Source organism: Vigna unguiculata, chromosome 4 (assembly GCF_037176805.1).
Source record: "Vigna unguiculata cultivar grain cowpea cultivar isolate G323 ecotype 2 chromosome 4, ASM3717680v1, whole genome shotgun sequence".
NCBI lineage: Eukaryota > Viridiplantae > Streptophyta > Magnoliopsida > Fabales > Fabaceae > Vigna > Vigna unguiculata.
Window position 1 is genome coordinate 44,928,585 of NC_140795.1, and position 16,538 is coordinate 44,945,122.

Consider the following 16,538-nt stretch of genomic DNA (forward strand, 5'->3'; position numbering starts at 1 on the left):
AAAATGTAAACAATTATAATTTATTTCAAAATATTTGATATCGAAGAAATAGTCATCTTCCTAATATTGAATATTTGATAATATTATGTTTCATTTACCGTAATTTTTTTTTATTTTATAAGAATTAATTAAAATTAATATTGAAGTAGTAAGAAACATGTATGAGTATGAGTACGAGATTATACCCGTTACCCGGTGGGAAGGGGACGAGACAAAAGTTTGATACCTGTTGGATTTGGATATGGGGATGAAGATGCATTATTTTGTACAGAGATAGGTATGAGATAGCGAAACTCGTCCTCACCCTGTCCTATTGTCATCCCTAAAACTTACCAAAACAGAGAAACATTAAATGAAATAGGTAAAATTCATTGTTGGAACATATATAATATATAAATATGTGTAAATCTCACTTTAAATCGATTTTGTATAATGAAATTAGATTTAAAGTCCATTACTTATTATGATATCAATCATTTAGAGCCTATCTTAATAAAATTTATTATTATTTTTTGAGACAATTATGTCATTTGTTATTGAACCGCTATGAGATCATTCACAAATATCTATCTAACTGTAGTAATTTTATCCTACAAACTAATTTTATAAGGATGAATTAAATTTTCTTAAACTATTATTGATAAAATTAAATTTAAATATTTTGAACAAGGTTTGCTATTAGTTTTGCAAATGAAATATAAAAAATAAGTCATTAAATAGTGAGATCCAACTAAAAGTCATAATCCGATTAAAAAAATGGTTATTCGTACTAATGTTATCATAAGAAAACTCTAATTTGTAAATAAAAACGTTAATCGTGTGTTTTTTTATTACTTGAGTTATTGTTTGATGTTTATGGGCGCGTGCTTTTTTTTCTTCTGATTTAATAGTTTTAGCATGCTGTAAATGATTAATGGTTAGTAGAACAATTTATAGTTAGTTTGAACTTCCGTGATCAAGAATGATACTTAAGATGCCAACTTTTGTATTAATTAAATGTTTTATTGCTTAGGCGTGAAAGAATTATACATTAGTTGTTAAAAGAAAAAAGAGGGACTTAGAATCAGGAATCTCACGCTCAGTTCAAAACTTTGACACTTATACTTATAACTATAATTCAAAACACATTGTGTACAAAAATTCAAATTTCTGCGGCTTCTTCTTGTCGTAAAAACACTGCGCGTGCACCCTTTCATTCTTAATATGCAAACATTACGTAAATTTGCACACTTTATATATATATATATATATATATATATATATATATATATATATATATATATATATATATATATATATATATATATATATATATATATATATATATAATTTTACTATCACAATTATATAAATATATTTTATTTATTATAATATAAAAATTTAATGTCATTATCATATGTTTACTGTCACAAAATTCTTACTCATGGAAAAAATCATTGTATTAAGTTGACTTATTTTTATCTTAACCCTTAATGAACAGTAAGTCGAATTAAATCCCTTTTATAGTCCTATTGTTTTACAATTTTTTATAATCTTTATTAGTCTTTTAGCTTTCTTTGTTCATCAGTCATCTATTTTTTTCTATCAATTTTAAATTAAAATAATTGATGTTAAAGTTTACTAAAATAATGTTAAAAATATTTTTTTATCTTATCCGGAGTAGAAAAAAAAATATATAAAAAGTTGGCAATTGTCTCGACCAAACTTTGACGAAGTTGAACTTAAAAATAGATGCATGATCCATTTAACCAAAAACGTTAGGTGGGTGCATGCGATGCGAAAGATGTATATATTACTTCTTAATACTTCTTCGAAAGTCTTGATACTTTTCGTGTTTTTCGTTTTGTGCTGATTAAGGAAACTAGGTCAAACTTAGTCATTTACACAAACATAGTGTAATTAAGTTTTTGACGCATGATTACCGTTCAAGCAGAAGATAATCTTAATCCGGAATTAGTAATCAGATATCATGTCATAAATTTCCTTCAAAAGTACGACTCGTTTAACCTTGGAAAATGAAATTTGAATTTTGTTATTCTCGATTTAAAATTTGTTTATATTTATTTCCTTCATTTAATAAAAGTATTTTCTTAATTAGTTTGTCGTCCAGAATTACAATATCAGAATTCTTTATAAATTTTAAAATAAATAATCCTAATAATAGTTAATTTAAAATTATCATATTTTGGAGAATATATATATATATATATATATATATATATATATATTACAAGAAAAATATCAAATAATAATTAATTTTAATGATAACAAAGTATTAGTTATTGTAGTGATTAATTTAAATAATAATTTAAATTAGAGTGATGCTCGGACATTGTTACTGGTACCGCACCAACATTGCAATTGGCATAGGTGGTAGTTGGGGAGGAAGATTCTTCTTCGTCTTCTCCGTTCTCCATTTCCTTCACCGAAGGAAGGTGGTTTTCGCTACATATGTAATCCCACAATGATTTAACAAAACAATGTTCTATTTGAATTTTGTAAACATTGTCAGTTATCTCTTTGTTTGACCAAGATGTTTGGGCTATTCTCTTTTACCATACCAAATTTTCTTGCAACCAATTTCCATACTTTAGGTTTTAATGTTATCAATTTGTGTTATGATTATAATTTTCATCAGAAAATTTAACTGAAAAGATAAACACAGTTTTTGAATTATTCGTATTTCACATAGTCTCTTGTGTAGATTTCTATCTCAACAAATTTTTATGTAAAAAAAATTATAACAATTTATCTCAAAAAATAAAATCAATTTAAAAAATCACAAATTTAATTTTTTTATGTAATTTTTTACAAATTTTAAATTTTCATGAAATTTCTCATAAAAAAAATTAATTGCTTTTTTCTATGAAACTGATTATGTAAGTACTTCCTTTTCGATCGTAAACAATTTTGCAAAACAAAAAATTATAATAAATTTTATAAAATATACAACTTTTATTTTATATTATATTTAAGTGATAAAACAACTTATGAATGACTTATTTATTTTATTAATACTACGGAAACACATATTTTGTCGCACTTGTGTACACTTACAATATCGTCGCTAAATAAACTAATGTCTCTAACAAACAATTTGGTCACTGTTTCGGTGACTAATTTGAGATTGATATAAATCGGTGGCTATTTCAGTCACAATTTACGATTATATTCTTTTGGTGACTAAATGAATTTTTTCTAATAGTGTGTTCGTATTTTTAAAAAAATTGTATTATAACATATACACACATGTACGCACATGTAAGCACACGTATTCACACATACACACCCACATACGCACACATGCATCCACACACACTCACGCAGACGTTTACCCGCACACACACCCACCAACACTCACTACAACAAAAAATGGTTCTAACTAGAGTTATATTTGGCGTTTTTGGAGGTTTTAACCCCCTATCTACAGTTTGACTTTTCCCTAATAAAATCAGTGTAACTAATAAATTACCAGCAATTTAAAGTAACTTTAGAAAAGTATAATTTTCTTGCAGTTTCATAACCATTGTAAGTTACTAGTAGTTCGAATCCTCATTATTTCTATTTTCCAAGAGTTTTAAGCCCTACCCTTTTACTTCTCAGGAATTTCAAATCCTAGCTGCTACACAAATCATAAGACATTGAAAAATGATAAAAGGAGTAACTAATACACCAATTGCTACTCTGTTCTCATCACTGTACAAAGGCTGAAAAAGGTGGCCGCTGCATTTTCTCTGGCTACCATATTATCAATTTCTAGCACATGAAGGATGCCATACAACATTATTAGGAAATACAAGGGTGGGGATTTGAGAGGTCTATAGAAATGTATCCCTCAAACTAAAATAACAATGTCAAAAGGCAGAGCAAAAATCCTTTGAAAACAAATTTATGATCTCTTCATTTGCAGGATTGAACTGCATTGTGTTTGATGCTACTAAGGCTTACGGCATATTGAATTTAGAAAAGGGAACTGAAAGGAATAGAATGTATATTGCAACTACTGCCAATTGAGTGCTTTTATTGAATTCAAAGAGGCTATTAAATAGCCAGTAACCGAATACATTGGAATAATAACTGAATGCATAAAAATAGCTACGTGATAACAGTGAAACATAAAATGCTCCTAAAAACTAGGTTTTATTATGCAGTAACAGAAAACACTCCTAGAAACTAGGCTTTATGCAGCAACGTAAAGATCTTTTCATTCCCTCCCTTAAACTGACAGCAGTATGCAGTTAGTTTATTTCAGAAAAATCAACCATTCCCATCCTTTTCCTGAGAGTCTGGAAAGTCTCGAGTTTTAAAGCCTTGGTCATTAAATCTGCAACCTGTTCTTTAGTTCCGCAGTGCACCAACTCAATTTCTCCATCTTGCACAAGATCTCTTAAAAAATGAAAACGCACTCTAATATGTTTGCTCCTACCATGCATTACTGGATTTTTGGAAAGTTTAATTGTTGAACTATTGTCACACATAATAATTGTGCTACTGTCTTGAGTATGCGTTAAGTTTCTCAAAACTCTTTTCATCCACATTGCTTGACAGGCACTGGCAGCAGCAGCCACAAACTCTGCCTCTGTACTTGAGAGGGTAACAATTGGTTGTTTCTTGGACATCCATGACACTGCTCCTGAACTTAGCAAAAATACATAACCAGAAGTGCTTTTAGAATCATCCTCATCTCCTGCATAATCAGAATCTGTGAAAGCAAGCAGATTTTCCTCTCCCCCTTTTTTGTAGAATATCCCATAACTAGTAGTTCCTTTTAAATACCTCAAGATTCTCTTAGCAGCTTGTAAGTGCATCTCTGTTGGCTTTGACATGTATCTGCTAATTAAGCTTACACTGAACATGATATCTGGCCGTGTAGCTGTCAGATATAGTAGACTTCCCACAATTTGCTTGAAGTAAGTGTCATCCACAGCTGTACCCTCCACATCTTTGTTAAGCTTACTACCTGGAACAATTGGACTTTGTACAGGTTTGCTATCTGACATTGCAAACTTCTTCAACACATCTTTGGTATATTTCCGTTGACACACAAAAATTCCTTCTTGTTTTTGTAAGACCTCAATGCCAAGGAAGAATCTCATCTTTCCTAAGTCAGTCATATCAAAGGCATGCATCATAGACTTCTTGAATTTAAGCATCATACCTATGTCATTGCCAGTATAAATCAAATCATCAACATATATGCTAACAATTAATATGCCTTCTCCAACGCTTCGTTTGATGAATAAAGTTTGCTCACTTGGACATTTTTGAAAGCCTTCTTGTGTGAAATGTGCTTCTATGCGGCTGAACCAAGCCCTTGGTGCTTGTCTTAGACCATACAAGGCTTTATGTAACTTGTAAACTTTATGCTCCTTCCCCTTTTTGACATACCCTTTTGGTTGTTCTACATATACATCTTCGCTTAACTCTCCATGTAAGAATGCAGATTTTACATCTAGTTGAAATATGTCCCATCCTTTGCATGCTGCAAGTGCCATAATCAACCGTACTGTATCCATGCGTGCAACAGGGGCAAAAACCTCAGAAAAATCAATTCCATATTGTTGAGAATACCCCTTAGCGACCAACCTTGCCTTATATTTATCAACCTCACCTAACTCATTCAATTTTGTCTTATAAATCCATTTGACTCCGATGGTTCTGTTTCCAGCTGGTAGGTCCATGAGTTCCCATGTTTGATTCTTTTCAATTGAATTTATTTCGCTATCCATAGCCTTTCTCCACTTCTCGTGTTTGACAGCTTCCTCAAATAGAATTGGATCATCACTTATGACATCTTGTACTATGTATGCTGCTGTATCAACTTCTTCTTCTTCACTTAATCCTTCCCCAGTGACAAATTCTCCCATCCAACTTGGCCTCCTTCTTTCTCTCCTTTGAATCATGTGTTCTTGTGAACTCACTGTTGCTTCATTTATATCCCCATTGCCCTCATTATGCTCACTATTCGCACCATCACTATCATCTTCCACATCTTTCGCAAACCCATTTTCACCATTTTCACGGATGTTTTCCTCCGTAGAGTTATCACTATGTAACTCATCATCACCCCACACCAACTTAGTTTCTATTTGCTCTTTATAAGTTGAACCCCAATCCCAACTTTTCTCTTCTTCAAATATAACATCTTTACTAACAACAATTCTCTTTGTCTTAGGATTAAATAACCGATAACCCTTTGACTCATCACTAACACCCAATAAAATACAAGGAAAACTTTTATCATCAAGCTTACCTCTTTTTGCCTCTGGTATGTGCACGTGAGCTAGGCATCCCCAAACTCGAAGATGTTTTACTGAAGGTTTGATTCCACTCCAAGCTTCTTGTGGAGTGATGTTCCTCACAGCATGTGTTGGACAACGGTTCAACAGATAAAATGTCCAGTTGACCGCTTCAGGCCAAAAAAATTTAGGAACCCTTTTTGCAGAGAGCAAACAACGTACCATATTCATAACAGTTCTGTTCTTGCGTTCTGCGACTCCGTTTTGATGCGGTGTATAAGCCGTGGTAAGCTGCCTTTTTATTCCATGTTCTTCACAAAGAAGCTTGAATTGAAGAGAGGTAAATTCTCCTCCTCTATCTGTTCGTAAGCATTTGATGGATGCTTCAACTTCTTTTTCCACCATTTTCTTGTAGGATTTAAAGCACTCCAAAGTTTCAGATTTTTCAGATAGCAAATACACCCAACCTTTACGACTATAATCATCAACAAAACTTAAGAAATACCTTTTTCCACTACTTGAAATGGGTTCTATTGGACCGCAAATATCTGCATGTATGAGTTCCAAGACCTTGCTAGCACGCCATTCACTCGCCTTAGGAATTGGATTACGATGTTGTTTGCCAGTGAAACAATTAACACACGTAATACTTGAGGCGCTGAGTTCAGGCAATCCATGAACCATTTGTCGTGTTTGTAGCGTCTTCAAGCCTTTGTAGTTTAAATGGCCAAACCTTTGATGCCAAAGGTAAGTTAGGTCAGAGGAGGTATGTAGACATTCTTCAATGGCATTAGGGTTAGAGCTTTCATTAAAGAGAATAAACATACGGTTGATACTCATTTTTGTATGTGCAATTCAATGTGCAATTTGTCCCATGCTCAACAAATTTTTATGAAGCTCTGGGACATAGTATACATCTCGAATAAGAAAGGCAGTGCCATTAAACATCAATCGCACACTTCCTCTGCCAACCACAGTCATTCGAGAGTTGTTTCCACATTTGACAAAGTGTTGATCTCCTGATACCATTTCTACAAACATACCTTTATCACCACACATATGATTAGAACACCCTGAATCCAGAAACCATGCGCCATTCCTTTTGGACCCCTTTTCAACCGTAGCCATCAAAAGAAGCTCTTCCGTTTCATCTAACTCTGCATAATTTGCTTCTTCTTTGTTCCATTGGGGACATTCATATTGGAAATGTCCCAAGTTGTGGCACTTGAAGCATTCCACAGTGGCCTTTGAGAAATATTGTCTTCCTCTTCCCCGTCCACGACCTAGTCCACGACCTAGTCCACGACCTCGATGTGCGCCTCTTCCTCTTCCTCTGTCTCTTCCCTCCAATGTAAGTACTTGCTCATTATCTCGACAGACCTTTTTAAACTTCTGCTCATGGACCACCAAAGAGCTTTGAAGTTCGTCAATAGACATTGACTCTGTGTCCTTGGACTCTTCAATCGAAACTACGACATATGTGAATCGTGCTGTCAAAGTTCGAAGGATTTTTTCAACCACCTTGGCATCGGGCATAAGCTCTCCATTGCTTCGCATTTTATTTGCCACTGTCATGACTCTAGCAAAATACTCCGTGATGGTTTCTGTTTCTGTCATTTCAAGCACCTCAAACTCCCTTCTCAATGCATTAAGCATTGATTTCTTCACACGATCATTTCCCCCGAATTTCTTTTTCAGGGATTCCCAAACAATCTGGGATGTGCTCCTATCCAGAATTTGTTCGAAAACTGATCTATCAATGGCCCTGAAAAGGTAATGTTTGACTTTATGATCTTCAGTTCTGGATTTCTCCAACTGCTCTAATTGTGCAGCAGTCAAAACAGTACCTTCGATAGGCTCCTCAACACCATTTTGAATTAAATTCCATAGACCCTTGGCACGTAGAAGATTCTCCATCAATTCACTCCAATGGTCATAATGTTGGCCATCAAAGTAAGGAATTTTTGAAGAGAGTTTGTCGTTGTTCATTGTCGTAAGTTTCTTTTCTCACAGGTAAGCTGCGGCTTATGTATCAGGCCCAGTGGGGGCTCTGATACCAGTTTGAAAGGAATAGAATGTATATTGCAACTACTGCCAATTGAGTGCTTTTATTGAATTCAAAGAGGCTATTAAATAGCCAGTAACCGAATACATTGGAATAATAACTGAATGCATAAAAATAGCTACGTGATAACAGTGAAACATAAAATGCTCCTAAAAACTAGGTTTTATTATGCAGTAACAGAAAACACTCCTAGAAACTAGGCTTTATGCAGCAACGTAAAGATCTTTTCAGGAACATCATCTCATCCTAAACTTTTGTTTAGTCTCTCCCCATAACCCCAAAAGAAATTATAAATTTGTGTGTGTTTTCTAAATCTAATTGTTAATATACAATTATACCTATGCAAACTTGACTCACAATCTATATTTGCTAGATTTTGTCTACATGCATTAAACCTAGCAAGAAGAAGTTCACCAGGCGACCAGTTTGTTGCTGTCATCATACTGAAAAATGTAGAGAAAAGTGCAACTCGGAGAATGGTACATCCTAGCATTAAATCATACTATAAATAAAAGCAGATAACACAATAAATATAAATATATATATATATATAATAATAATAATAAAAAAAACACTGTTTTTTAAATGTTAGAAGTGGGTTTTAAGCCTAACTCAACTCCACAAAACTAATCTGTAAAGTTATGTTTGCACCTCACTTATATATTATGAATTTGCCTTATCTCTAGTCGATGTGGGACTTCCAACACACTCCTCACGCCAAGGTATATTCATCTCGTGCGTGGGACAAAATATTAGTGGTCTCGTGCGTGAGTCAAGAAATTAGTGGGTGATCCGTTAGTGTGGGCTTTAATGTGTCAGGTCTTTGGTGTGTCACGTGACACTATCAGTACTATATAACAGGATAATGTCACATGTAAATCTCACGGTCAAATATTATTGTTTTGATTTCAATTTAGTCCTTATATATGTCTCTTTGATTCTATAACCAATTCACCCTCTCTCAATTCATAAATATTGACTTCGTTTTTCTTTAACAAAATAAAGTCAAAATCAAGAAAATATTCAATACATAATGAAGTGTTAACGAACATGATAACATTACAACTTATAATCCAAAAATCAATATGTCACTTTTTTTATTAAGTAAAAATAATACAACTTTTAATCTTTTATACTATTTTAAAACTTATTAAACCTAAATCCTGAATGTTATCAACACAAGTAAAAAAGATTAACTTTCTCTTTATTCTTTTATTGAATTAATAAGAACATAGATTTATTGAATCCTAGTGTGTATATGTAACCTTTTATATATAATTTTTCTCATCACGTAATCGTTGTAACTGTACTATATTTAAAATTTAAAATGAGAAAATACTAAAAATATGTTTAATCTAATGTAATAAATTCAAAACAATATTATAGATTATTTTAGTTGACGTATTTTTTTTATTTTTGTTTGTATCAAATTTTGCATTATGATTCCACAAAACAATATAAATTATATTAATTACTAAATTATTGAAAATAAAACTACTGATATTTAATATTATAAAAATAATTCAAAAATTACATTTTAATTTACCATTTTCTTAATTTATTAACTATAATTAAGTTTTATTAATTAAATTCAAAAATAACCCTCTAAAAATTATTATATTATAAGAAGTAAAATAAAAATATAAATTATGTATAAAAAAATAGAAATTCTCTTGATATATAATTATATATATAAATTCATTAAATGAAGAGGATGGTGACAGAGTGAATCAATAACTGAAAAGTGGGCCGTTATGGGCTCTTTGCAATAATCCAAAACAAAAACCAAAAAGTGGACCACAGGATAATAAGAGAAAAATGTCTGAAATACTATGTAGCCACATGTCACCATTTACACACAAGATTTTTTACAAGACGCTATAAAATTAATAATAAAATAAAAATATTTAATAAATATGTGTTTCATAAAAATTTTGTTCGTAGATTCCTTAAATAGTACCTTTATCATATTGATTAGTAAAGTTTAAATATTTTCTATACACAAATATAGAGGCTTCTTTTAGCAAAGAAAGTAACACAAAACAATTAAATTTATTATGTAATAATATTATATATTTTAAATTGGCTTAAATATATTTTAGTGTATATAAATATGACTTCATATAATTTTAGTAAATATAGGATATTTATTAATGTTAAATTCTAATATATTTTTTTTAACTCTTTCTTAGTCATTATTATATTATTATTATCTACACCTAGAAATTAAATATATTAATTAAAATGATTAAGATAATATATATTATTTCAAATTAAGAGAATAACAAATTTAGATAAATAATTACATATAATTTAATATATTATAATTAGAAAATTTGAAAATATAAAGTATATGTCCAGTAAGAAAAACTCTTTTTTATGACATTAGAAAATAGATTATTTTAAATATATACAAAAAAAAATATAATTACTTTTAATATAAAATACAACACTAAATTACTAAATGAAAAATTGATATAGTATATGATTATATTATTTTTATTACTTAATTAAACTGCATATACTAGCGAAGATGAGTATTTTTTGTGTATTTGCATTAACAATTTTATTACATTAATATATATAATTTTATAAAAATTATTTAACCATTATTTTTAAAGTAAAGATAGTTTAATTATTTTCAAAAGAAGAGAAGTTATTTATTTAGTTATTTTATTAAATAAATAAATAATTCTTTTTAAGGAATTTTAAGAAAAATGTATATAGTCGTTATCTTTAAAAGAGAAATCATTTAATTATTTTAAAATTGAAAAATTATTCAATTATTTATTTTATAAAATAAAGAATAAATAAATTATTTGGTATTCCTTGAAAGATAAAATTGTTTAATTAAAATATATAAGAAAATAATGTATTTTTTATATAATGGTATAAATAAAAAGTATAATTATTTAAATTATATTTTTACCTTAAACTAATATTTATTTAGAACATGGACTAAAAGTTTTAGCAATTTAAAATTAATCAATATTTATGTTGAATATAATTAATATTTGTATTGTATGATTAAAAATATATTTAAGCATTTTAAAAGTTATTATGTAGGTATGATTTTACTATATTTCAATTATTATTCTTCTATATGTTGAAACATGTTTGTTACTTTATACTTTAGCAAACAAGCTTTTATTCTTATTTTCTTAAGTAATGTTTAAGATATATCATTTAAATATTAAAAATAATATATTTTCAACTATGATATTTTTTTATTGTACCTTCTTTGTTACATTACAGAATTTTAAGATGTAATACTAAATATGCTTTTTCCTTTTCTACATTTATCTCCAAAATATCTTCTCTCACTCTCATAAGGTCAGAGATATTTCGTAACTTTCCCACCTTTCAAAACCTACCCACTCGAGTATGGTGTGTCTGTATGCTACTCGCGCTTCTATAGAATATCACTTACCACAACTCATTAATGCAAATAAAGTTACAAAAACTATATTAAGGAAAGTTAATGGATAATAATCTAGATTTACATTTTGTATGTAGCATAAAATTAAGACTTTATTCTTTTTCTACCTACAAAAGGGAAATATTACATTCATCAGAAAGTATACTTTGATACATTATTAAACGTGGACAAAAATTTACTCTATTATTTATTCTTGAAATACTTTGATTTAATTGCTTTAATAGATTTATAAATTAAAAAATAATAATATAAGTGTGTATTTGTATAACTCCTTAATTCATCCCAAGTTTAGTTTTATAGTTTTTACAAAACTAACAAGTTTATTTTAATTAAATTTGTGTTAACCAATATATTTTTTCTTTTGTCTTTGAGAGATAACTAATCCAATTTAAGTTTTCTTAATGAAAAAAAAAATGATTGAAAATTATATTAATTCAAGATGGTTTAATCACGTTTAAGATTAAAATTAGTGATGTTCCATATTATGTAATATAAATATTCAAACATACTATTTTAAATTAATTTGAAAGTAAAAATTTGAGAAGATTCACTTTTACACCAAAATAATATGTTATTTGTTACATTATACAACACTACTACTTATATTATATATACCATTTGACAAACAAAGACGAAATATTAAAATCTATCAAATATCATGATTTTTTTCGTAAAACAAGCACAACTTAGGACCAGTTCGGTATATATGTTTCTCTTTCTCTGTTTTTTTTATTATTAGAATTAAAATCTTAACTCATTAATATGTCAATTTGCATCATCATTAACAATGCCATCATTTTTTTTAACATTACTTCTTTTACTATTAATTGCATTTTTTAAAATACATCAACTTTAATGAATTTCACTTCACTTGTATTAATTAAAAAAAATAAACAACAATACTTATTTGCATTTGTGATGTATAATAAATAATAAATTTAACAAATAGAGAATATTTAAAAAAATATATACACTAAGAATAACATTTTCCTTATAATAATATACTAATAATGCATCATATACCTACGTAGTTATCTCTCCATGTGTATGTTAGGCTATTAGCTAAGTTCATTTTTGTGATATTAAAAAAATAATTGATCTCTTATATTTCTGTTTTCCCACTCTCATTAACCCACCCAACCAACTTCTTCACAAGCTGTCTCTATAAAACCCAACCCCTCCTCCTCGGAATCGCCGAACAAACCACCGCCGCCGCCGCAATGAACTCCACCTCGCACGTGCCGGCGACCGAAACGCCGTCGTTCTGGACAGAGGAGAAGCACGTGCACTTCCTCAACACCATGGAAGCCGCCTTCGTGCGTGCAATGCATGAAAACCACGGCGTCGCAACTCTCACGCGCCACTGCCTGCGCCTCGATCGCGACCTCCCTGACACCTCCGATTCCACTTTGGATTTGAAACCGCATCCCCGCCGCCGCACCAGAAAACTCCATGCACCCGCAGGTACGTGATCGCACCCCCTCACAAGTTTAACCACCCCGCCGCGCCTTTAAACAACCACCGGTTTATTATCACCGTTGATTTGGATTCGGTGGATCGGGTTTGTCTGAGCTGAGGAGAGTTTTGATAATCAAACAGCGTTTGGCTGCATTTTATTATTTTTATTATTTTGATGAAAACGGTGGTGGCGGTGGACCGGTGGTTGACGTCCCAAACCAAACAGCGGTGTCAAAAAACAACGAATATGCTTCTTAGATATTTGTAGACAATGCGTGATTTTTTTCTCTTCCATCTGGCCCCACCATCGAATGCCTTTTTTTTATTTTTTATTTTTACATCAAAGATAAAAAGTTATACACTGTAAAGAAAATAGGAAAAAATAACAAAAAACTATTAGAATCATAATTCAATATTTCACTAAACAACATTTTCTCTCTTCCTTCATTATCCATTATATTCTTCTTCTTTTTTTCTCTTTTAATTTTGTTATACAAAAACAATTTCCGGGGATTTAACGAGCATTGTTAGTTTATTATTTAATTGTTTCAATTAACCAAAAGATTTTTTTTCTAGAAAAATCTTGAACTTTACAGCGATGTTTTTCGATGTATTTATTTGATGAAAATGATCTCACGATCCACTTATTTTGTGTCCCTGTTTTAATTTGTTAAGATGGTTCACTTTTTTGACCACCTTTTTTTTTCTTTTCTGATCTTTATTATAATTTAAATTTAAATTCGGTGTTGGTTGGTGCAGTAGATTCAATGGGTCCAATAATGAGAAGACCGAGGAGAAGATCATCTCAGCCCTACAACTCATCACAGGATCAGGTGTAATAAATTTGCCACTGTTTCCAGCCATTGGATCATGATCCAACCGTGAAAACATTTAAATAATATATTTATTTATGGGTTCACATGATTTTTTGAATGGTCTTGTGCATGCATAATTGAAATTATTAAGATAAGGATATTTTGTCGAAGAGATATATATGGATGAAGAAAAAGACTAACGTATGACTTCCACGTGTCCCCACACAGGTGGTCCCACATGCAGAAAACCAAACAGAAGGTGCAGCAGCAGCATGTAACGGCGAGGAAGATGATAAAAGAGCACAAAATTAAGAAAACTCATGTTTAGTGTACCTTTTCCACCAACTCCATTTTTATTTACAATTTATTTGTCCTTTTGATTTTATTATTTCGTATGGATTAAATTATATCTTTATTCTCTTTAATGTAAAATTAAAATTTATTTTTGTTTTAATTTTAAAAATAATAAATATGATTTTTTTTAACTCAATCAATTGCATGGTGTGTGTAAGTTGTTTGACCATTTAACATGTTTTAATTCAAATTTTAAAATTTTCCAAACTAAAAATATTTAATTCTATTATTATTTTTTTCTAATTTGTCTTTGATCCTTATTTTCTTTTTCTCTGATTCATGTCACGTGAGTATTGTTTATTGAGAGCTTGTAACCAAATATTTCTACCCATATGAGAAGATATTAAGAAACTGTGCATGTGTGCTGTTTTAATGAATGAAGGAAGCAGCACATGCAATTACTTAAGATGTTTCTCTTCTTCTTTTTTTATCCATTTCTTTGCATGAGAGTTATTGCTTCTGTTTCTCATATGATAGGAAAAGAAAGCACTGTTTGAGAGATATTTTATGAAAGTTCTATGGAATATCATATCAACATTATTTAACTAGTGAAGTGGTAAGAGTTTTATATTATATAAATAAATATGAAAATTTTTAGTATTGGATGATAGAGTAAGAAAATACGATATGTTATTGAATTAGGGCACGTGAAGGTGTGGATTGTGATTAGATGGAAGGAAAGGGACATGAGAGGAGTTTGGTACCTTATCTAGTGGTGGTTGGTTGGTAAATGTTTTTGAAATCAAAATTCTGTGTTATGCTTTTTCTCTTCTTTTACAACACTCTCATCGATCTCATTGCCAACTTTCCATCATTGCTTCTTATGTGAAGTCCTATTCCACCATTGCATCAATTTGTAAAACTACAAATTCTAACTCAAAATTTTGGTTTTTGTTTCGTTTCTAAACTGTTTAATATGATTACGATATGTGTTTCAACTAATCTAAATTCTATTTTTATTAGAAACAAAGTAATTAACTAGGGAGTGAGTTTTTAATTTTTAAGATCACAAAACTGGGTGTCTTTCTTAATTTTTGTTTTGTCTGTGCAAATCGAGTATGGTTGTGTTATGATTGTATGATTACAATATCACACTGATGTTATTGACGTAATAAGGAAATTCGTAACATAAGCTTTAAGAAGAATTTACATGTTTGTTTCTCTTTTGTTTATTATTATTATTTACTCAGTTAGACTTTTTTAAGTATTGTTTAAAATTATTTTGAAAAATATCTAAAATAATATATATATATATATATATATATATATATATATATATATATATATATATATATAATCTAATCTAATATAAAATAAAAGTGATCTAATTTTCACTAACACAAAATAAATCTATTTTGTGAGTTAATTTATGTTTGATTAGTAAACAGCAAACGTGAAAAATGTACGGTATCATTTTTGTCAAATTTTACGTATGTTGTTAGATATAAAAATTGGTTTTTACATCTGAACTATTTAGGTAAAATGTAAATTTGTCCTAATGTGCTCCTTTTTTCTTCACTTTCTTTATTGTGATGTGAATAGAAAATCTCATCTGCACTTATAAAAGCATTGTGTGTGATAATTATGATGTATGGATATATTACGTGTATTGGATATGTCGATAATTTATTTTCAAAATAATAGGATACGACACGTGACAAATATATCATATATGAATACTGAAAATGTACAATAATTCTTAAAAACATAATAAATATATAATTTTTTATTGAGTGAATCCAAATTAAAATTATATATACTAAAGTTGTCAACATAAAAATTATAAATTATTATCATCATAAAAGTACCATTACAATAAAACTCTTAAATAATTACTCATTTTAGTAACAAAAAATAGGTTAGAAACCAATTTTCTAATTAGAGACTAATTATTTTGGTAGTCAAAACTTTGGTAGCTAATATTAATGACCAATTTAAAAACCAATTCATAATAGAAACTATTTTAATTATCAATTTAGAGACCAATTATAATTTTTTGGAACTATTTTAGTTGCCAATAATTTTTAGTTTATAAATAGGTACCGAAATTGGTCTCTATATAATGAGTATTTTTTTTTTCACTAAAATTGGTCATTATAAAAAGATTTTCTTGTAGTGTACTATGACTTTATAAATTAGATACTTCATTGACAAATATCGATAAAATA

General features: G+C 29.6%; 2 protein-coding genes across 4 annotated transcripts; one reads left to right on the forward strand and one right to left on the reverse strand.

The window, feature by feature from the left end:
- Window positions 1-7,094: 7,094 nt before the first annotated feature.
- On the reverse strand, window positions 7,095-8,228 carry LOC146887282 (uncharacterized). The gene has a single exon (XM_085672086.1). The coding sequence runs from the start codon at window positions 8,226-8,228 to the stop codon at window positions 7,095-7,097; it is 1,134 nt and encodes a 377-aa protein (XP_085528212.1).
- A 4,607-nt stretch (window positions 8,229-12,835) lies between these two features.
- On the forward strand, window positions 12,836-14,431 carry LOC114182438 (uncharacterized). Of its 3 annotated transcripts, none has more exons than XM_028069305.2 (3): window positions 12,836-13,207; window positions 13,964-14,034; window positions 14,245-14,431. In XM_028069305.2, the coding sequence occupies exons 1-3, from the start codon at window positions 12,964-12,966 to the stop codon at window positions 14,326-14,328; spliced, it is 399 nt and encodes a 132-aa protein (XP_027925106.2). In that variant the 5' UTR covers window positions 12,836-12,963; the 3' UTR covers window positions 14,329-14,431. The 3 variants fall into 3 exon arrangements, with proteins under 3 accessions (XP_027925106.2, XP_085528507.1, XP_027925105.2); XM_085672381.1 differs by having other exon boundaries at window positions 12,842-13,207; window positions 13,961-14,057; window positions 14,243-14,431; XM_028069304.2 differs by having other exon boundaries at window positions 12,847-13,207; window positions 13,961-14,034.
- The last annotated feature ends 2,107 nt before the right edge of the window (window positions 14,432-16,538 follow it).

What these genes read in the sequence shown, in the direction of transcription:
- LOC146887282 (XM_085672086.1), bottom strand. Translation starts at nt 8,228, where the DNA reads ATGAACAACGACAAACTCTCTTCAAAAATTCCTTACTTTGATGGCCAA.
- LOC114182438 (XM_028069304.2), top strand. Translation starts at nt 12,964, where the DNA reads ATGAACTCCACCTCGCACGTGCCGGCGACCGAAACGCCGTCGTTCTGG. An exon ending in AAAACTCCATGCACCCGCAG is followed by an intron (nt 13,208 to 13,960) that starts GTACGTGATCGC and finishes TGGTTGGTGCAG; the next exon opens with TAGATTCAATGGGTCCAATA. An exon ending in ACAACTCATCACAGGATCAG is followed by an intron (nt 14,035 to 14,244) that starts GTGTAATAAATT and finishes GTCCCCACACAG; the next exon opens with GTGGTCCCACATGCAGAAAA.